Source organism: Pholis gunnellus (genome assembly GCF_910591455.1).
Source record: "Pholis gunnellus genome assembly, chromosome: 9".
Lineage (NCBI taxonomy): Eukaryota > Metazoa > Chordata > Actinopteri > Perciformes > Pholidae > Pholis > Pholis gunnellus.
In genome coordinates this window covers 18,050,723-18,072,188 of record NC_136535.1, presented here as the reverse complement: position 1 = coordinate 18,072,188, position 21,466 = coordinate 18,050,723, and the positions used below count along the sequence as shown (strand labels likewise).

General features: G+C 41.2%; 2 protein-coding genes across 2 annotated transcripts; one reads left to right on the top strand and one right to left on the bottom strand.

Annotated features, from left to right (window-relative positions):
• The first annotated feature begins 925 nt into the window (after window positions 1–925).
• On the top strand, window positions 926–8,269 carry nlrc3l (NLR family, CARD domain containing 3-like). Its single transcript, XM_079166829.1, has 12 exons — window positions 926–1,278; window positions 1,637–1,840; window positions 1,957–2,049; window positions 2,161–2,338; window positions 2,496–2,643; window positions 2,887–2,979; window positions 3,188–3,546; window positions 3,638–3,847; window positions 4,203–4,378; window positions 4,547–4,820; window positions 5,310–5,525; window positions 5,870–8,269. The coding sequence occupies exons 1-12, from the start codon at window positions 1,253–1,255 to the stop codon at window positions 6,254–6,256; spliced, it is 2,364 nt and encodes a 787-aa protein (XP_079022955.1). The 5' UTR covers window positions 926–1,252; the 3' UTR covers window positions 6,257–8,269.
• Window positions 8,270–8,541: 272 nt separating this feature from the next.
• naalad2 (N-acetylated alpha-linked acidic dipeptidase 2) lies at window positions 8,542–20,642 on the bottom strand. The gene is made up of 20 exons (XM_079166535.1): window positions 20,537–20,642; window positions 19,867–19,978; window positions 18,917–19,103; window positions 17,458–17,559; window positions 17,194–17,319; window positions 16,821–16,901; window positions 16,117–16,222; window positions 15,930–16,023; window positions 15,342–15,437; window positions 14,593–14,678; window positions 13,930–14,049; window positions 13,545–13,627; window positions 13,393–13,456; window positions 13,231–13,298; window positions 12,977–13,068; window positions 12,535–12,625; window positions 11,733–11,997; window positions 11,522–11,603; window positions 11,092–11,184; window positions 8,542–9,641 (listed from the first exon to the last, which is right to left on the bottom strand). The coding sequence occupies exons 1-20, from the start codon at window positions 20,616–20,618 to the stop codon at window positions 9,452–9,454; spliced, it is 2,220 nt and encodes a 739-aa protein (XP_079022661.1). The 5' UTR covers window positions 20,619–20,642; the 3' UTR covers window positions 8,542–9,451.
• Between the last annotated feature and the right edge of the window lie 824 nt (window positions 20,643–21,466).

Here is a 21,466-nt window from a genome sequence, read left to right as displayed (position 1 = left end):
CAGCGCTTCACCTCATGATTTTATACACACATCTGTCACGGCATCAACATTTTCAGACACCATTGCTTGTAACAAAGATGGATTTTGATATCTGACAAACTACAAATACAAAATTGTGTTGATCTACATGTTTAGAAGTTGAAAAGTGGAGGCACGGATGTTCAGGGTGTTTCCAAGAACATGATAGAATCATCTATAATTCAACAATTACAATCCATGTAAACCTTTGTAGAATAGTGCTGTTTCTTTCAGCCATGGGTGTACTCTAAGAACAATCTTAATCTTTTTATAATGCACCATGCTAGCACATGAAAAGAGGTCACCTGAGTTCCTGACTATGGAGCAACTCTTAGACTTCCGGTATGCCCATCAAAACCTTCAGAATAAAAGGAAAATATTTTGTTTTGTAGTTCTAGCATGCATATGTCACCGTCGTACATTGTAGAGTAGGCCATGCAGTATGATGGCACTTTTAATGTTGTATAATGGTGAAATTGGTGTGTAAGTAATTTGATATCTGCTATATGCATCGAAAGTAAAGGGGGATTTTGAAGTGAAGTAATCGTGTCAATTCACCGTACAATTTGGCTGACTTTGAGTACCTACAGTTTTCTTTCTACTTATAAATTGAACTACATTATGACAACATGAAGATAAGAGTATTTCGTTTGTGCCTTAGCAATCAGCAAGGATTCTTTGACAAAAATGCTCAAATGTTTCCATCACACAGTATAGTTTATGAGTATGTATATTGCATGTACATGCACACATTAGACCATGTTTGTGTGAAGAATGTGCCAGGATGAGTCATGTGATACATCTATGCATTATTGTGCCGACTGCTTGTGGATTAACGTTTGTCGAGATAATGCTTTTATTTTGAAGTGGACCGGAAGTCATACTGTTGCTATTGGCGGAACACAAAACGAGCAGGAAACGAAAGTTAGAGCTGACAACGAAGAGGAAATAACTTAAAATCCAACGGCCGGGTCGTATAAGCCTTAAAGTTTATAGAGTATTTTATTTGTATTCATTATTTGCTGGTAAATGTTCATTTCTAACGCGGCCGTTTATTCATAAACATGTAATAAGTATAAACGTTAGCTTAACTGACAGCCTTTATTTTACAGTAACGTTCGCACGTTGGATTAACGTCTTTTGGATGTAACGCACGTTAAAATTATTGCGACACGTAGGATTTACATAAATCCATTCTACAACTCGTGTGTTTGAGTGTATTGCTGCCGGAGAGATGGACCCAGACACTGAAGTGGAAAGGTGGGTGTTGTCGCACAGCTCTTTGGCAGCAGGAGAGGAGTTCACCTGCCATCTTTAATTCTCTGTCACTTTAAGGAGACGTTTCACAAGCAAAGTTACTTCCGTCGGTTGACGTTAGGTTTATCACACCCACGTGCGTTAAGTTCAACTGTCACTTATGGCCCAAATGTGTCACATCTTCTTCAACTACTTGGTCTTTGATTGATATATTTGTCTTTTTGTGACTTTTCATATTGTCCATATGTATTTATTTTTGACATGTATCCCAGGTAAAATATTGGCAATTAATAACCTATCAAACTAATTTAAAAAACTGTGTCATACCTCACATTTTAACACCCGCTTTTCGTCCCCTCAGCATTTTTAGGCAGGAGAATTCAGAGAAAGATGATGAGGAGGAGGAGGAGAAGATGAAGAGGCCTCCCTCCAGCTATGGTTCAATGAAGAGTGACGTCAGTGATGTGATGGAGGAGGAGGAAAAAATGGAAGAGGGTGACAAGGTCTCCTTCTCTTTCCCGTTTCCAGTGGCGCTACCTGCATCGACTGCTCAAGATGGGACAGGGTACTGTGTGTCTTCGTTTAATATTTAAGCGTTAACCAGATGTTTTCGTGGTTGGCCATTGTACCACAGATAACCTGGTCTCACCAAGGGAATGTTGTCCCTCATCTTTTTCCCAGGATACAGATGAATCGCCCAGCGTCTCCAGAGACCCTCTACACCATGACCACGCAGCAGACCAAACCACCGGGAGCTGTGGTCATTGACACCAGGTGGACACACACACGCACACACAAAATCTAAATGTGACGAAGCATCATGGTGATCCTTGGAGGATATTTGCAGTGCTCTTTCTTAACCGTTCTTCCGGGTGTGTCTGTCAGGTCTTCTGATCTGGGGGATTTCTCAGAACCCGACGATGAGGAGGAGGATGCAGATGAAGTTTTGATAACTAATTCCCCAGAACCACCTGAGCCTGTTGAACCGGAAGACACAACGCAGGATGAGAACGGCCAGCCCGGTAGACTACACCCCGAGCAGGACCTGCCCCACATATTCAAGGTGGGTGTGATGCCTAATATATAATAGAATATTCTCCTTTCTTAACCAAAGTCGTTATTTTTTGCTCTGTTCTCAGGACTTTGTTTGACCTGATGATACATTTCAACCCACATCAACATGTTAACATGTGTTTTTACACCCTTCTCTCTGTCTACAGAGCATCCAGAGTGTTTTGACGGGGCTCACCAGTGACGACCTACTCAAATTTAAGGTGTCGTTTTACCAGTGGGAATCAAAGATGACCCTGCCACAGGTGATGGAGGGAGACCTTCTTGATTTTGTGGACAGGATCCTGGAGATGCTTGGTAAGAAAACACCGCTGTAGTACAAACCATGTGAAGCTGTGAAGGGAACACTTTGTGAGCTATATTGTTTAAGAAGTAGAGTTTAGCTGCAAGACAAATGTAAACGTGAAATCTAGCAGCTGGAATAATTATTGTGTCATTAACAGTAACATGCATATAGAATGATAAGTACACAGGGACTGATGTGCTGTCAGGGATACCTCACTGTTTTTATTTTTGTTTTATTGTAATTCTGTTCTGCAGGCCAGGACCGTTCCCTGTTGCATACAATAAATACCCTAGAAAATATCGCCATGAAACCAGTGGCAGAGGAACTGAGGAATAGCTGCAAGAGAGGCAAGTAAACTCTGGTTTCATCTCAACACACAGTCTAGTATAGGTTAACTGCTCCTGGATTCTAGTTTCAAAGGGGACTATGAGACTATTATAACTAGGCAGAGAGGTGGTGTTCCAGGTAGATTGTTCTTCCAGTGGGAGATCCAGATGCCAGACCACATGTAGGTTTTTTTTGTAACTTTCCTCTTTCCTCTCTCTCCATCACCAGCACTGATCCGTTATCGCCTGAAGCAGTATATGATAGAAAAACACCAAATCATCCGCGAGGGGGTCGTTCGAGCCGGAAGGCAGAATCTCCTCAATAACATCTACGTTGAGCCCCACGTTACCACCCGTGGTTACGGAGGAGTTGACCCCTCCCATGAGTTTGGGAGGAGTCCCATGAGTCCGTCAACTCTCCAGGTCCCCACTGCCGACACCTTCGTGGGCTTGAACAATCTGTTCCGACTACAGACGGGTGACGGCAAGCCGGTGAGGACGGTGGTGACCACTGGGATTCCAGGAATCGGTCTGACCGTCTCTGTCGGGAGAGTCTCCCTGGATTGGGCAGAACTGCGCGCCAATAGGGTGAATGAAACAACAACAAAAAATTACAGTTTGGGTTTTTTGACTTTTTTTTGTGTGACTGACACCATTTTCCTGTCCATGTTTTTCTCAGGATATGCAGTTTGTCATCAAACTTTCATTCCGGCTCTTGTGGCTGCTGCGGAACAAACAGCTTCCTCTTTCACAGAAGGCGTCCATCGTGGAACTGATCAAATATCATCATCCTGAGTGCAAAGACATGAAACACCTGGAGGAGGAGGACTGTAAATTTCTCATCATAATGGACTCATTTGATTGTTACCAAGCCTCTCTGGACTGGCAGGTATCCCATCTGCACACATACACCGGAGACCCTTTCACATTTGTAACAGTCACAGAAATCTAGAGCCTGAATTATAACTACAATTAACAATATAACGTTTAAAATCTCTTAATCAATTGGCAGTTTTTGAAAATAAGCAGTGGTCTAGTGAGCAATTCAGGCATGTTTCAAAGTCTACTTATTTGTTCCTAATCTAACAAATCACAGAGTGCTCCGATCAATCGGCCACCGATAATCGGCCGTGATCCGATTGGCTGATACTTCTTCCAGCGATCAGTGATCTGCCCCAAAAATCCTGATCGGAGCACCATGACCAGAAACTGATATATATATATATATATGTCTTTCTCCACAGAATGCTCCTGTGATAAACGACAATTACACCCAAGCACATCCTGACGTCCTGATAGTAAATATCATCCGAGGTACTGTGCTTCGTGGGGCCCGCGTCTGGATCCTGGGGAGACGGGCCGCTGTCTCACAAATACCATCTCAATACATAGACGTTGTCACAGAATTACAGGGCTTTAGGTGTGTGTGTTTTTGTTCTACATCTTATTGTGTGTTCTGCTGTTTTTAGCATTGTGTTTAGTGTATATACCATCCTCTTAATATGTTTGATTATGTTCAGTAATATAATTAATAGTAACTCTGTTTCAGTCCAGTTGTATCTTTTTCTTTTGTCCCTCTTTTCTCCAGTGACGAGAAGGCAGATGAATTCCTGAGTATCCGCTTCTGCAATGACGAGCTAACGAGGAATATCGTGGCACATTACAAGCGCCTCCCGTCGCTCCGCATACTAGCTCGACACCCGTTAGTTTGCTGGATGGTGGCCACGGTGTTCGAGCGCTGCTACCGTTACCGGGACTATGGGGTGCACCCCCCCAGGCTGACACCCTTCCACGGCAGCATTCTGATTTTCCAGACCAATCGCAAGATGGAGTTCTACAATGGAATACCGGAGAATGAACTGGTAACGAGCGTTTGTCGGTGTCTTCGATTGTAGAAATGACGTCATAGTTCCCAGTGACTATCGCCATAAAATATTCTTTTTAAGGATGAAAGTAAAACACAAAAAAAGTTATGGTGCCACACATTTTCTTTATCAACCTTTCATTTTATTTTATTTGGTAATGGAATGCAATTAATATTTTGTAATGTACTTTTTACGAGCGGACTAACTAATAGTTAACATTTTAATTAGTGAAATTCCACATCATGGACGCTTGTTCCATTTCATGCAGTCTGATGCAATTTACCTAAAATAAATATATGTATGAAGCTTATCATTTTCAGACTGTATTATAACTTCTGCCTCAACAATTACGCCAAGCTTTGAACACCTGATGATATACTGTCAACAAAATCAAAAATGGAGCTTGAATGACTGAATTGTTCAAAAATGACAAAAGTGTAATTTGTCAAGAAGCTAATTCAACGTCACACTTCTCTCCGCACTCAGAAATGGTCCACTGATGAAAAGAACCAGCTCAATAAGATCGGGAAGATGGCCTTAAAGATGCTGGAGAGGAACACCGGCGTGTTCTTTGAAGAGGACGTGAAGGAGTTCGGTCTGAAGGTGACGGATGTGACGGTGTTTTCCGGCCTCTGCACTGAGCTCATCACTCCAGCCTCAGACAAGAAGAGGACGTACTGCTTCCTGCACTTCAGCTTTCAGGTAGAACTCTTTCCATCTCACGGTACCCACGTCTCAATATTCTGTTATACCTTTCTTTTTACGCTGCTGTACTGTAGTAATAATGCACTGAAAACCACTCACTTTACAGCGAACATTACGTTGAGCATCAAAAGAAAAGAATGTACATTTTTAAAATACCAACAGATAATGTAACAATTAAAACAGGGGCTCAAGATAAGAACTTAAAGAATATGTTTAAAAAACATTAGAAAAACCATTGCTGCTGCTGCTCGAAATCCACCTATTAGACAGCGGCCCTTAGGCCACCAGGACACCCCTAAAGATTCACCCTAAAAATCTCCCCTCCGTCTTCTCTCCTCCAGGAGTTCATGGCCGCTCTGTACGTCTTCACACTGTTTCGCTTAGAGTCCAAGAACGTTCTGGACACGGCGTTGTTGCACAAGCCCAAGCTCTTCGCATCCAAGGACCAGACCAAATCCGCAGTGGGCCTGGTCCAGTGTGCCTTGACGCGGACCCTCGCCTCCCCGCCGGGCCACTACGACATGTTCCTGCGCTTCCTGTGCGGCATGCTCAATCCGGACTGTCACGACAGTCTAATGCGGGGGTGTCTCTACAGCCACAACGCGCCGAAGGTGATCGGACTGGATGACGCGCAGCGGCTGCTTGAACAAACAATAGGCACTGCTGAAGAAAACCGGGTGGAGAACTTAAAGGAGTGCCTTAGAGAAATGACCCAGAAGGATGAGTGAGCCTCATGATAATCAGAGTCACTTTAAGGATGTGATGGAGGAAAGAAGGGCACCGTTACAGCTCCGTTATTTAAACTTAGAATCCATAAGTGATTAAAGTGTGACGCTCAAAACACTCAACAGTGACATGTTCAAGTCTGTGTCATTTAATTTTTGATAACATTACATTTTATACAACAGACTTTGGCTTTCTGTGTACTGCTGCACCAGACACAAATGTTTTTCGAAGCTTATGCAATACTTAGTTATGTCACTTATGTCTTACAATGAGCACTAATCAAAAGGCATTCTGGATTTTGATTTATCCAGCTGTGAATTCTTTATTCAGATACGTTGGTCTGGGTTCTCGTCCACCAAACAGATCGGAGAGACAAAAGAAGACGTGTACTGTTTGGAGAGTTGTTGAAAATGTAAACCGAGCAGAAGATGTGATGACACTTCAAGACGTGCGGCTTTGTTGATTCACAGTAACCCTCATACTACATTGTGACATGAAACCAATGTGCCTGATCTGTTCATATCCAGCATTTAACCATCAGTGCCAACACACCACTATTATTTAGATTGACGGAGGACCCTCAGATTTCACATTTTGTCACCGAGAGGTAGAGGTGTATGTGAGTTTAAAATGTGCCTCTCTTCCTTCCTGTGAGTCTGGTTTTGCAGAGGGATCAGACCCGATGACGAGCATTAAGAATAACTTTATAGAAATAGCCAGTCTCTCGCTGATGGTCTCGTTTACTTTTGAAGGTCATGTAGAGGCATCAGTACTAATCTGAGACTGTTTCAAAACCACTCCAAAGGTCCTTGTAGGAACTTTAAATAGGTTCAGCTTTACATCATAGTGTGTGTGCACGTGTCTGCTTATGTGTCCGTATATGCTTTTTGTACTTGCTGAATTTTTTTATTGGTTCTTCTCTCTACCTTATCTGCATCAATACAAACGATGTGGTGGTTCTGAATCTTTTTGCCTTTGTGTGCATTTGTTTTATAACACCTGATACAGAGGTAACTAGAACAATGTGCAGATCTCCGCCAGGTGTGGCTGCAACGACCACTGCTGCAGTGTGTTTGATGAATACAAGGCTGTAAAGCGTCGATAAAAACAGACTTCATCCAAACTCAAAAACAAGCGGCGATGTAACGTTATACAAGCATAGTGCTCGAAGTTGTATACTTAATAATACACTTCATACAATCGTGCTAAAACACAAAGCTAAACTCATCAAGTTGTGTGCGTGTGTGTGTGTGTGTGTGTGTGTGCGTGTGTGTGTGCGCAGGCGCACCGTCGTTCCGTTAGCTGCTAGCGGTTAGCCAAACACATCGTCCAACTATAGCTATGTAGTATTCAGCAGCAGAGCAGTGGCTGAGAGGTACCCAGCAGTGTGGACTGGTAGTTACATTAGCTGTAGATAATAAGGCCAACATATACAGACCATTGATGAGGTGGATGTGTATATATTCTGAACACTTACTCACTTTGTTTCTTAATTTTCTCAATTTCTTTCTTGCTTCATTTCCATTGCAGTCCTGCACTCCTACTAACAATGGAGTCTGTAAGTGGTTTCAGTAGTTTCCTTGTTACCTGTTGTCTTTTAAAGTCACGTGACATCCTCAACACTGGATATATAAGTTGTTGGCACATGGCATCATTATTATTAAGCAGGTATAAACCAAAATATGGAGAGAAATGGGTGAGATAATGTGTTTTTATTGGATGAATGATAATGAACATGAACCTACATTACTTACAACATTGGTTTTACAGGGAAGAAAAGCACATCAGTCAGTTATTTGAAAGAGGATGCAAAAATGACGCCGCCAAAGATGGACTACACTGTGCAGTTGGTGATTTGAACCAGGGAGGAGTTGTTACTGCAGCAGTGCTCCAGGGCACCAATCCAGCTTTTGACTTCCTCGTAGAACTGGAAACCTGCACCTTCATGCAAAAAAAGAAAACCACACCCATGCAGGACCTGAAAAATCCACATGACAACCCCAAATAAATGTATCTTTGCAGGCTGGATTCTCTACTGTAGTCTGATGTTAATGACCTTATATGCAATCTACCAGCATGGAGCATTGGTGTATAGCATAATTTAATTATTAAACTAAATGAGAATAAAGATGTATCGCTGATGGTATAACCAACAAAAGCTGCACTCCTGTAAATGACCATCAGATGGCAGCCATTGCCTTTATTTTGCTGTGTCTCTCCGTGTAAAACAGCTCACAGTGAAACGTGCAGTGAGATAGTTCATACTATCTACATCTGATTTGGATATTATGAAATAACAAAAAGACTGTTGTCATGTTTACTATCCCGACACTTTTCATGAAAACATCTTTCAACACATTGAATATAGTTATCACATTTTACTTTTACATAACATTTTTTTTTTAATTCGTACCCAATATAAACTGTTCTGGCTCATTCAACTGTTATTCAGTCACTTTAAATACATTTTCTTCAGTCCCACAGTGATGTAGTGCTAACTGAGAGAAACATGCTGGCTCATATGGCCACTCGTCCACACAGCAGGTACACACACCACCTCTCTCACATATCCTCACATACATACACCCCTTTATAATAAAGTTAATGTTTTAATCCTGAAATTGAAAAATCAACAACAACAAAAATAATCACAGGAAACAGAGCTGCAGCGCTTAGACAACAGGTTTGACACATCTGTTTAGTGCATTATGTATATTGCTAAATGTTAATAAAAACAAGTTTAAAAAGAAAATACTAACCTCTTCAAAAAGAAACCGCTGTAGTTGTGTTTTTTTTAAAGTAGAGCTTTGTGCTCGCAAATGAGCTCAGCTCCATCTGCAGCTGTTCAGCGTAATTGCCACATGAGGACATTGCTCTTGTGAATATTGTTTAGAGAACCTTTATAGAAATGAAGGGAAGCAATTTATCCAACAAATATCAACATGGATGTAAATAAAACAGGGTCATTGATTTCAGTTGTTAAAATACTGAAACATAAATTATTATTTTATTCACATTAAAAATGATAAAGTTGTATTCTGGTAATGGCCCCCAGATATTCACTGTATCACTGAGGTCTGGACGATCTTGGAACATGACAGGGATTGTCCATCTGTGTGTGTGTATTCCCTCTCTTGCTATAACATAATTATCAATAGATGGCTCAGTCCCGTGGCTTTAGACTGGTTGTGCCTGCTTCATGCAGGTGGTGTTAGTGTCATGGCAGCAGCATGAACGGTGAATGCTGCGATGCTGATTTGATGCTTGACTTCATCCCAGGCCTTCTCCGGATCAGCTGAGTTCTTGATGTCGAACAATGCATCATAGATTCCAGGGAAAGACACCCCTGCATATTTATTATGGCTGCTGGGAGCAAAAATCACATGCCTGAAACAGAGAAGAGGGGGTGTGGCCACATTAAGGAATGTCCTGGAGGTATTACAGATTCTGTATTTTTGTAGAAGCTCAAAAGTGTTAGTAAAGGCACTACACGTCTATTAGGCATGACTATTAACTATTTTAATTTTTTTTATTAAATCTGCAAACAGGCTTACATAAAGCGCCAACAGTATCACTTTCAGTTATGCAGGATGGTTCTTATCTTTTCAAATCGGTCTAGATCAGAACCTTACAGATCTGCTTTGTTAGGTATCTGCAGCCAATGTCAAGCCAAGGATTTCAATCATAGAGTGAAATGTAACTCACCTGATTAGGGACAAATAAAGACACTGCAGCTAGTAATAATCACTACTTAAGATATAATTGCAAATATTTATAAATAGACAGGATGAGAGTAATCTGTAGCAAAGAAACCAGGTCACTGAAAAGTTGGGAAACCCAAATGTAAAGGGTTTAAACATATGTGTCAGAAGAAGACAACAGGAGGAATTTAAAGCCTATACTTTGTTATTGTGGAGTATGTATCATAGGTTGAATAAAGGAATGTAAGCTTGGCTTTAATGTCGGAGAAAATGTGAACTTGGGAAGAGTCATTCTGCAAAGCACAGATACACATCATGGGACATCATGTTTACAGCAGCACATGCAGTTTTAAAGATGATGCTATACCCTGTGTGGCTTTATCTACCCCTCTCATAGGATAAACAAGTCTTTCCTTTACAGTCTGCTTTGAGTCCGCTGCAAAAACTAGGTCTGCTGGTAAAAAAGAGCTCAACTATGCTGGTTTCCATTTTCCATCCAGCCTCTGCCTCATTGTGCTGCCCGCTCATGTTGCTTTGAGCTCCAGGGCTTTATAGCCCTGTGGTTCTGTAGGATGTGCTACCTTGAACTAGTGTACATGGGTCACTCATGGAGGTGTTGTACATGCTTTGCAGTATAACTTTCCATCCAGCACAAAGATGGCGGGATACTTTGCCTCCCAAGACTTCACAAATTATCTTTTTGTTTTTTGTAGAGGTTCATCTGGTTCTTTGTCAGTTGAATCAGTTCTCACATTTGTTTAATGTTGATGGGATAGTTGAACCTTTCACCCCACAGTCAAACAACTTAATTTGCTTCGTCCTTGTCTCCTTGGCCTGTGCACACGTGAGTAAACGTGCAACACTGTCTGGTTCTGACTGTAATATCAATATTTAAATATCATGAAAATATAAAAAAATTTAATTTTTTTGACAAAGAACATGTAAAGACATGCAAGCAATTTGAGGAATTACCTGTACTGACTATTCAAAGTAAAATGCAGAGCACAATGCCATTTAGTGGTCATAGTACTCAAGTTGTGTGTGTGTGTGTGTGTGTGTGTGTGTGTGTGTGTGTGTGTGTGTGTGTGTGTGTGTGTGTGTGTGTGTGTGTGTGTGTGTGTGTGTGTGAGACTAACCTGTAGAAGGGTCTGCCAGGTAAGCCCAGGGGGTCAATGAAGGCTCTCTCCAGATACATGAGCTGATCATTCATGACACGTACCTGCAGAGGACTGATGAGCACGTACACAGAAAAATGCCGGTCACACAGACTTGTCCAGACTTAATTTAGTGGCCACTCTTTCCCCTCATATTTCCACATTTTTTAAACACCCCTCAAAATAATGTCATTGAGTATAACACCACCTTTAACGATGACCTCATTGATATCACTGAAGTTACACATATCAGAACTGTTGTATTTGATTGCAATAGATTGCACATGTGTATAGTAAAAAGTACACTGAGTGTACATTTCAAAGCATATATCAACTAGAGAATACACACCGACATATTTCAGCATTTCTTTGGACACCTAAAACATATGAAATGGTATTGTTACACTCGTACTCTGCTCTGTTGAGAGTCTGCAGGCGCTCATGGAAGTCCCTGGCTGCAACGCTGAAGTTTTCCGCAGCCGAAAACAAGGAATCTGAAAATATGGGAAAACAATTATTGGAAAAGTCAGCGGGTTGGCTTTATCATTCAAACATTTTAACTTCAGTTAAACTTGATATTTAATTACCGTAGTCTGAGCACACAGAGACCAAAATCAACTCACCAAACGACACCTCGTACATCTTCATCTCCTCCGGGTGCCTCTGTGCCAGCTGTGCGATGCTCTGTGCGTACTTCCCCAGTGAGTCTGCATACTGGTTGGCATCAAGCGGGAGCAGCTGGGAATCGGCCAATTGGAAGACAAGCCCACCTCTCACCTGGGCCACCGCCCGAAGCCTCTTGAAGGTGGGGTCGTAAAACTTCTCCACTATCTCAAAGGTTTCATACACACTGTGATAGACTGGATAACTGCTGTACCGCTCTGTTTTCTAAATGCACAGAGGACATTTAAATGAGTTACACTGACAACACAGAGGCTCACAGTAACCTTTACCATAAAGATACTTTACTCAATCTCCTTGTGCTCTAACTTTAACTCAACCCTTAAATTACACAGAAATCACTTGAGCTTATGCAGAGTGCAACTGCAATAAAAGCATGTTTGATGTAGAAACTTTATCCCCAATTAGACAAGAAACTTGTTTAAATCCAAAATGTGTTCTTCAGTGTAGCATAGTATAGGTAGATTAAATTATTTCTGAGTACACACAGACAGGAATAAAGTCACACAGACAAAGTTAAGTAGATATCACGCTGAAGCTGCAAGGCTCACATACAAAAAGCTGTACACAGGCTTAATTATACTATTCTAAGTTTCACAAATATCATAAACATTAAAACTGATATGGATATGGATATGCACCGCGTTGTATGCTCACAATACGAACAGACACACCAAGAAATCATTTAGCACACACAGCAATATAATATAACAAAGATCATTCTGTGAGTGCAGCGTGTCTCACCTTGTTCTTGGTGTATCTGGCTCTGGCTGCAGCAATTCCCAGACGGATAAAAAAGGCCTCAAAATCGCTGCCCGACCCGAGTTTACTGATCCTACGGAACACCAGAGTGGAGGACAGACTGATTTTGTGATTTTTTTCGTTCATTTCTGGATCATTTGACTGATTGGCTAACAAATGTTACATTCAAAGCTTGTTTTAAACACAATGCCACACAGAGACATGAGATAGTGGAGTTAAAGCTTTTCAATCGTCCCTTTACATCATTGTATTTCTCGACCAGTTGCATTGAAGGATTAGTAATCATCTTGTTGTTTTGTCTTCTACTATCTTCTGATTGCAGCATTGTTCTCGTGGCTGCTGAATTTTTGTTTTCCTTGAACCGTTTGTCTTTTATTGTTGGTTCTGTTGTTAGTTTGTGTACACCCTGGCTCTGACTTTGTACCTGGGTGCATCACGGTCATCTGTCCAGTTGTCCCTCTTATGCCAACTCTCATACAGAGAAACTCCCTCCTCTCCTTCTTCTGGACTGGCTATCTACACGCAAACAGAGAAAGAAAGAGAAAGAGGCAAGACAGAGAGAAAGACAGGGAGGAAAAGACAGGAATACAGCTTAAGATTGAGAGTAAAAGAACAAATTAATTTGCTCAAATCAGTTTCAAATTGCACCATTGTTTTTGCGTTTATATGTCTGCACACCTGCTTAGTGAGGTCGTACACCAAAGTGTGTAGCGATGGAGTGCAGTCAACCCTCAGCGTGTACATGCCTGGAATTCAAATAGAAATACATCCACACAGTCGTGTTACATCCAAACTAACTATTTATTGAGAAAATTGAGCTCTGCACTCATACGCACTCACCCTCAATGGCAGAGTCGGCGTTGACGTAGGCCACAGCTCTCTCCTGCAGCAGCTTGGCATTATCCTGTAGAGAAGGGTGTAGTCAGTGTGTGTGTGTGTGTGTGTGTGTGTGTGCATGTGTTGTGAGGGTGTATGGGTCGGTTTATGTGTACCTCTACCCATTCTGTAGATCCCTGCAGTCCAAACTCCTCTGCATCCCAGCTGGCAAATATCAAAGTCCTCCTAGGCCTCCAGCCTACATACATACATACATACACACACACACACACACACACACACACACACACACACACACACACACACACACACACACACACACACACACACACACACACATACACACCTCCTTGACTTTGTGGCATTGTAAGGACACCAGACCAGAGCATGCATTCTGGTACCTGTACAAACCTTGCAGAAATAAAAAATCAGACAATGTCCTGGAGTGGAAATAAACAGAGATGTAACTTCACACACACTAACTGAGTACTGAGTGACTATTGACACCCTTATTCACAATCAACACCTGTAGAGACGTACCTTTACTAAGCAGCAAGCCAAAGCTCCTGACTGTTTCGTGGACCACGGCAGCACCAGACATGGGATCAATCCCACCAAACACCCAGGCATCCCGGTGCCCTCCCAGAATCACATACCTGTCTACACACACAAACACAGAAACAACAGCACACACACACACAAACACAGAGACACCAGCACACACACAAACAGAGACAACAGCAGACATTGATGGAGAAATTAGAGAAGAAGGGATACATTGTGAGAATTACCATCCTAACTTTACACTATTAGTCTTTAAATCTGTATTGAACACAAGATTTGTTCTTTCTATGAAACAAATGCTACCAAATTCCCCATTCTATCACCTCAAAAACTATTCTCATTATAAGACTGATACATTGTATTTCTTGTCAGTTTTGTTCAAAGCTGCAGCATATAAAATAGACTGAGCCACGCAAGTTTTGCTTTTCTGAATGTTTCTTAAAAAAATTAAATTGCAACATTTTCAGAACAAAGGCCTTTAAATTAGCTCATCATCATTTTCTTTCCTGTTATTATGATTATCTCAATATTAGTGTCCAGACTGGTATTATTAGTGTTACACACATGTGTTGGTTGTGTGTTCAATGTTGCTGAAAGCTCTAATGAAGGATTAGAGCCGGTTGGATTGTGGTACTGTACCTGGCTCCAGAGCTCCTCTAATCCTGCCAATAACGTTGTAGATCCGGGTTATCTGGTTGTTAGTGTGGATGTTCATACGCACCTTCCTGATTCAGACAGGTTACGGAAGAGGGGATTCACACAGGAGAGAAAAAGATACAGCGACAAACAAAGAGACAACAGAGGAACTGATCAATAGAGTTCCCTTTGACAGGAAATGACTAAGGTGAACAGAATTTAGGAATAGAAAACATTCACAAAAGAATGGCGTTTAAATGGCGTTTAAAATGTACATGAGCCAGTGTTTGACGCCTCAAAATGATCTTCTACAGAAAAATAATTAAGGCAAAGTAAGAGAATAACAGACAGTTTATTCTATTTGTTGATTTGGGGATTGTTGCTTCAGAAATCAACAAAATGTTCACCACAGTTCAAATGTACAAAAAGACCCAGGGGCGGTTCTACATCCTTAATTTGTGTGCAGCTTGTTTGTGTGTGGATGTGCTCAGTATGTTTCTCACACACAGGAAGTACAAGTGCCTCCATTGTATGCCAGTTGGCTACTTGCCACTGGGTCATTAAAGCCGAGAAAGAGAAAAAGAGCAACAAAAGTGGAGAGACATTTTAAACAGACAGCAGTGAAGCAGGAGAGGGGAGGCCATCAACTGGAGTGGAGAGTTTTACTATGAAAAAAGCAGTTCAAAACAAGGTGAAGTGGACACAAGTAATCATTGTTTAACTGGACATAAAAGCTCAATGTAGGCACTTACCGGCTCTTGAAGTCATCCGTAAAGCCTGGACCAATCCTGTAGGAGACATCAAGAGTTCCTTTCCAGTTGTTGGGTGGAATCTGTCCTCCCATGTTCCTGTTAAATGGCAAATAATTCACATATTCTGGAAAGAAATACAAATCAACAGCCCAATTTATTTAAGGATGCCTATTACAATTGTAGTTTCTTGCACTAAATTCAAGTTTCATGTTTTTAAGGCCTGATGTAGTCCAGACTGAAATATCTCATCAATTATTGGTTGGATTGACATGATTGCATTCATGTCCCCCACCGATTGAATTGTAATAGCTTTTCACCCAGCACCACCATCAGGTCAGTTTTCACCTTCAGCTGCATTTTGTGTTTTTGGTTAATTACCAAATGTTAGCATGCTAACAGGCTAAACTATGGTGAACGCTACCCAATCATCTGCATCCTATCATTGTTATCGTGTGCACGTTAGCATGTTGAAGTCAGCTTCACAGAGTCGCTAGCGTAGCTGTAGGCTTTGTCCAGATAGCACTGCGCTGAATGATTGAATGATTGAATTTCGGAAAAGTGTCGAGAAGAAAAGAGAAATATTTTTACTTCAGCAGGTGAATTGCATCATGGTAGCCAATTGGATGTACAGGAATCTTGGGAAGACCCACTCCGTTCTCAAGGCTCAATCTGTAGGTATATTCTGAAAGAGAGAAGACAATACTATGTTAAATAAACTCACACACATGTTAACACTCATACAGGCTCACATGTATAAGCACTCAGAGATACACACCCTTAGCGGGGTACCCGGGTGTGAGTGGGTCTCCTGCTCCATTCAGGTTGAGAACATTTCCTCTCTGAGCTCCTCCGCCGGGTAGGTTCCAGCCATCAGGGTAGGACTTCACACACACACACACACACACACACACACACACACACACACACACACACACACACACACACACACACACACACACACACACACACATACACACACACACAAATAATTAAAAAGCTTTATTTGAATCCACAGATTGCATTTGTATCCTGGATATAAATTTGTAGTTGTTGTTTGTTGTTTGTTACAAGCCGCAACAGCGACTCTGATGTTATTTTCACCTTGTGAGTCTTTGTGTTTCTAGCAAAATGTGGCCCTGGAGCCTGTAGCAGGAACTACCACAGAGGTGGTTTGGACCGATTTCGTCACCATGATAGCGTCTCAACTGTGCAAGTTGCAGTCACAAAAATGTACAGGTGTGTAGTTGAGATCAATATGAAGGCCAAGGTTAAGATGTTGAGGGTGCTGGAAGGGAGGGAGCAAGTGTGGAGGGGACCCCCTACTTTACACACCAGTTTGATACCATTGCCAGGTGGTCTCTTGATCAAGGCTTGTTTTAAGGTTTATGATGTCAATATTGTCCAAAACATATGTAACCTCTACTACATTAACAAAGGCTGTTAAGACACGTAAAAATGCTCTGGTGCAGAATACTCTACCTGGACTCCAGCAGCACAGTAATCTGCTGGGTCTGAGAACATAATGATCCCCTTTGCTCCGGCTAACATGGCGTTTTTCACCTGGTGGAGCAAGACAGACAGAGACGGAAAATGTTATTTATTGCCGTTCTTTTTTTGTCCGTGTGGATCACAAAATATGGGTGATTGGTTTGACATTAACAAATTGCTTAAAATATTAAAAGCTGTGCATGGAAATATTTTGAAATGCCTAACTGTATTCAGCTGCTTTTTAAATGGTATCTTCCATTACATTTAACCACAGGTGTAGTCCTTTGAATTACAATACTCAGTGAATGACAGAAATCCTTTAACTGGCGGTTTCATGTAGAATCAAGACCAAGACCTTTCTTACCTTATTGCCTCTGAATATTTTTCCATATCGGACAATGACAATCTTCCCAGTAACACTGATGTTCATCTCCTTTTGTAACTGGAAAAAGTCTTCTGTTCGACCATAGTTCACATACACCAAATCCCCCTGGAGAGAGAGACAGAGAGAAGAGACATCTTAGGTTATCAGATAGGTGAGGATGGGTAATGTTTAAAATCCTACTGCTGGGAAAATGTATTTAAACACCCCTGTCAGTAGGATTATGTTGTTTGTGTGTACGTGTACCTCAGGTTGTCCTTTGGCAGAGAAGGCACTGTATGGAGGCACAATGTTAGAAACATCTTCATAACCCTCTGGAACCGGCTCAGCCAAGGAAGTGTTGAAAACCTGTGAAAGAAAGATGAAATGGCCCATTAGACAGAGGGGGAAAGTATCTACATTTACTCAAGTACTGCACTTAAGTACAAAGTCAATGTATTTGTAGGTACTGTGCACTTCTCCTCCAAAACATTATAGACAAACTGCATTTTACTGCAATACAACTGAAGGCTGTACTAGCTACTTTACAAATCAAGATTTTTGTCCCGGATTCAACTATTACTATTTAGCTATTAGATGATCAATTAATTAGCCGATTGATATCTTAATACAATTTATAAAAATTGATAATAGTAATTTTCATGCAAAAATGTGAAACATCATGTCTCCATCTTGTCAAATGTAAGGATTTGAAAATAAAATGTCACAAAAAATGTTCCCAAATACCTCGATATCACAAGGACATTGTAGGGTTGACCAGTGGTGCTTTTGCATAAATAATCATCTGAATATATGGACTAAGTGGATAAAGGCAAATAATATAGCAGTCTTGTAAGTTCAGGAAATTACATCACTTTAGTGTAGTACAGCCTTTAAAACAAGGAAAACACTTGTGCCATAGAACATCATCCAAAACCGAGGACAATATCTAGTCTCATATCACGATTTAGATCTGATATGTTATTGATATATTGTCCAGTCGTAAACTAAAATGTTAATCATGACTGTGTTTCCTGAATGGATCTCAGCTGCAATATGGCCGCGTAGTATACCCTGGTCTGTTTTCTCTTGTCTGCCTCTTTGTGGTATCATTATCTGAACTCATGAGACACATAGAGAGAGATTTATCTCGCCACAAGGCTATAAAAGGACCTTGGACTTGAATGAGCTGTCTTACAGTGTTGTGTTGAGGTGGAGCAAGAGCAGTCTGCAGCAGTATGTGGCTGCATTTCTCATGTGTCTGTATGATCTCCACCTGCACGCTGCAACTTTGTTATCTCCTCCAAACGGACTGAGAAGTAGTTGGACTGAATTAGTGTTGTTGTTCATGTGCGTGAGAAAAATCACAATCCCTGTGAACTTATGATCAGCAGGGGGCTGAGTGCGGAGAATGGAGTATTTCATCAGAGAGCTTCAAGTGGGGAAATGGGATAGTATCACAATACGTTTGGCAATCATTATACAAAAGCATTCATTTAAATTAGTTTCTCTCTTAGAACACAAGGCACGCAAAACGGTCATTTTTAAATAATTTAAGTGGTAGCTAATGATTACAATAATACACCAGAAACAAGCACAGAGGTTTGATGTAATGATTATATGTGGGCACAACATGCTTTGCTTTCTTGTCATTGTTTTTTTCAATGTATTGATCTTTCTCAGTTTAAGTGCATTTGACTGGATGTGTCCATGTTCTGTGCAGTACCTCACTGCCAAACTCATCAACTATCGAGATGTAATTCGGCTGTGATTTGTTGGGATAGGACAACAGCACGTCATATGGCACCATCTCCACCGTGTCCAGTCCAAACTCCAGCCACTCATTCCTGATCTGCTCTGCATATCTCAGATTTTGCTCTGTACCAGCCAGGTGGGGGAGTCGTGTAAATTTCCTGCGGAGAGGATGTAAACAGTTAGTCGCGGCGCTAGCAGTCGCTTCCAGAATGAAGAATGTTGTCTTTAGAATGGCTGGGGAAAGTGAGAGCCAAATAAATAGTTCATGCAAAGCATGCAAAGCTGTTGTTCTTGTTGTCTGACTTCACTTGAACACAGCATGATGCATATACATCTAAAAAGCCTTTCTAACAACGATCATTTTGACTTTGACTGGCTCTGTTTTTTGTATTGAAGTGTCCCAGTAAGTCATGACAGAGTGTGACAGTGAGCCAGCATGCACAATTCCAGGAACCTGACGCTGAAGCAGCTACATGGAATTCAGCCACCATTCATTTGATGATATAAACCTGTGCTTTTCTTGCTTTGACATGTCACAGTAAGTAACATTTTACGTAACAGTGAAGTGTAAATTATTTTATCCCGGAAAGCCTCAAATTCAATTTGCCTTTTGGCCACCTCAGACGGCCATGTGTAGGCTATTAGTCTGAGTACTTTTGTAACAACAAAAAAATCTTCCAATGCGTGCAAGTAAAAAGTTTGGCCTGTTGGTGGAGTTGTAACATGAAACATCAGGGGATCACTGCAGTCTTTAGAATGCATCCCTGTACGGCTGAAAGTCTGTGGAAAGGAACTCCTCCATGAGAGTTAAAGTATATTTTCTTTCCTGTCAAAATCATCTTTTAAAGGAAGACTAGTGTGTTTGTCATTTGGTTTACTTGTGCTGATGAACAGGTTGAGTGTGTTCGTCGTGCTGATTACCTGAGGTGTTTTCTGATCTGGTCTGGCTTCATTCCCTCCAGTAACCCCTTCAGATATTTGCTGGAAGTACTTTTGTTTGCAGTGTTTAGATGTGTTGGCTTTGCAAACCAGCCTACAGCACACGTACAGAGAAACACAGAGCAGACAGTTACTGTCCCCACCGTGTGACTTAATGATTTGATAAAAAAGATCAAATTACAGTGGGAGAAAGGGGGAAACATGCAGGATTTCTAAGTGTTACTCGCTGCCCAGTTGCTTTGCATTGTGTTGGAAATTATATCTTAAATGGAGTTGTGGTTATGGACAGCATGTGTTAGCCTGCAGTCAGCGGGCAGACGTGAAATGTGTCAGAGTAGTGACAAACTAAAAGCACACACACAACATTACAACTTCAACTGAAATAGCACCAAGTAGATTTGACAGTTGATAATAATAATAAGACATTTACTAAGAAAACACATCTTCATCATGTGTATCTATTTATGCTATTTCAGCAATTGCCTTTACTTCCATTTATGCACTTGTCATGGTCAACTTTCCCCTGTTCCTTTCATTGTTAAATAAGGGACTTTCATTCATTATCAGCAAACACACAGAGCACAGTAGATATAACTTGCAGATTGTTACATTACTGTCCAGTGTAGGTTTCTGTTGTGTTATCATGTCTTACCTATGATGAAGCCCAGCAACAACAAACCCGTCACAATCACACTCCACTTGATCCACCGAATTAACCTGGACTCCTTCCTCATTGTTAAGCAGTACGTCCCAGAGGCTTCCACGCACCGACACGACCGACTCTGTAGAGCAGGCTCGCAGAGATAGTGATAGAGATAGAGAGTAATTTGTTTAAGTAGTGCACAGTGGAGGCATGGGAGAGCGAGAGAGGGAGACAAAGAGAGGGAGGGAGGGAGGGAGTGGGGTAGGTGACTTTCTGTGTCTGGCAAAGACAGACGCAGTGAGTGACAAGTTGCCGACGAATACAAAGAGGGAGCCGGTCATTAGTGGTATGTTTGGCCAGTCGACTGATGACTGTCTTTTGCACCCTGGCCATTTATGTGCTGACTCAGTAATACTAGATGGCCAAGAATCGAGAACCCAGCCAACAATAAGCTGAAAAAGCAACAATTCAGTGCAGAGAGGAGTCAAGAATGAGTTTCTACAGACTGACACTGAATCTGCAGACACCTCTACTCATATAGAAGAGGCGTCTTACAGTAAAGAAGACTCATGATGGGTCAACATCTTAATAACACACTTTATGTTGGTTTATCCTAATAAGTGAGCCGTCTCATATTGCAATTACCTCAAAGGTCTGTGGAAGTTGACATGTTTTAACTGGCATTAAAATATAGCTGGAAATAGAATATCGTAGCACATTAACACAAGCTGCAGAAACTTTTATTCATATACGAAAGTAACAAATTAGACTCATCGCATATCAAAGTTAGACACAATATAGTAGAAACACTCACATTATCTATTTGGACTCACTAAGTCAAAATGATGAGATACTGAGTAAAACATTTCCCGTTAAAACTTAGAAAGTCAACCTTCTGACTAGTCAAAATGGACTCACTCATTTATTTCAAACTTAAAG

What these genes read in the sequence shown, in the direction of transcription:
- nlrc3l (XM_079166829.1), top strand. Translation starts at nt 1,253, where the DNA reads ATGGACCCAGACACTGAAGTGGAAAG. An exon ending in ACTGCTCAAGATGGGACAGG is followed by an intron (nt 1,841 to 1,956) that starts GTACTGTGTGTC and finishes TCTTTTTCCCAG; the next exon opens with GATACAGATGAATCGCCCAG. An exon ending in GAATACCGGAGAATGAACTG is followed by an intron (nt 4,821 to 5,309) that starts GTAACGAGCGTT and finishes CTCCGCACTCAG; the next exon opens with AAATGGTCCACTGATGAAAA.
- naalad2 (XM_079166535.1), bottom strand. Translation starts at nt 20,618, where the DNA reads ATGAGGAAGGAGTCCAGGTTAATTCGGTGGATCAAGTGGAGTGTGATT. An exon ending in TTGATGAGTTTGGCAGTGAG is followed by an intron (nt 17,560 to 18,916) that starts GTACTGCACAGA and finishes TTTCTTTCACAG; the next exon opens with GTTTTCAACACTTCCTTGGC. An exon ending in GATGACCGTGATGCACCCAG is followed by an intron (nt 12,626 to 12,976) that starts GTACAAAGTCAG and finishes GGTGTTCCGTAG; the next exon opens with GATCAGTAAACTCGGGTCGG.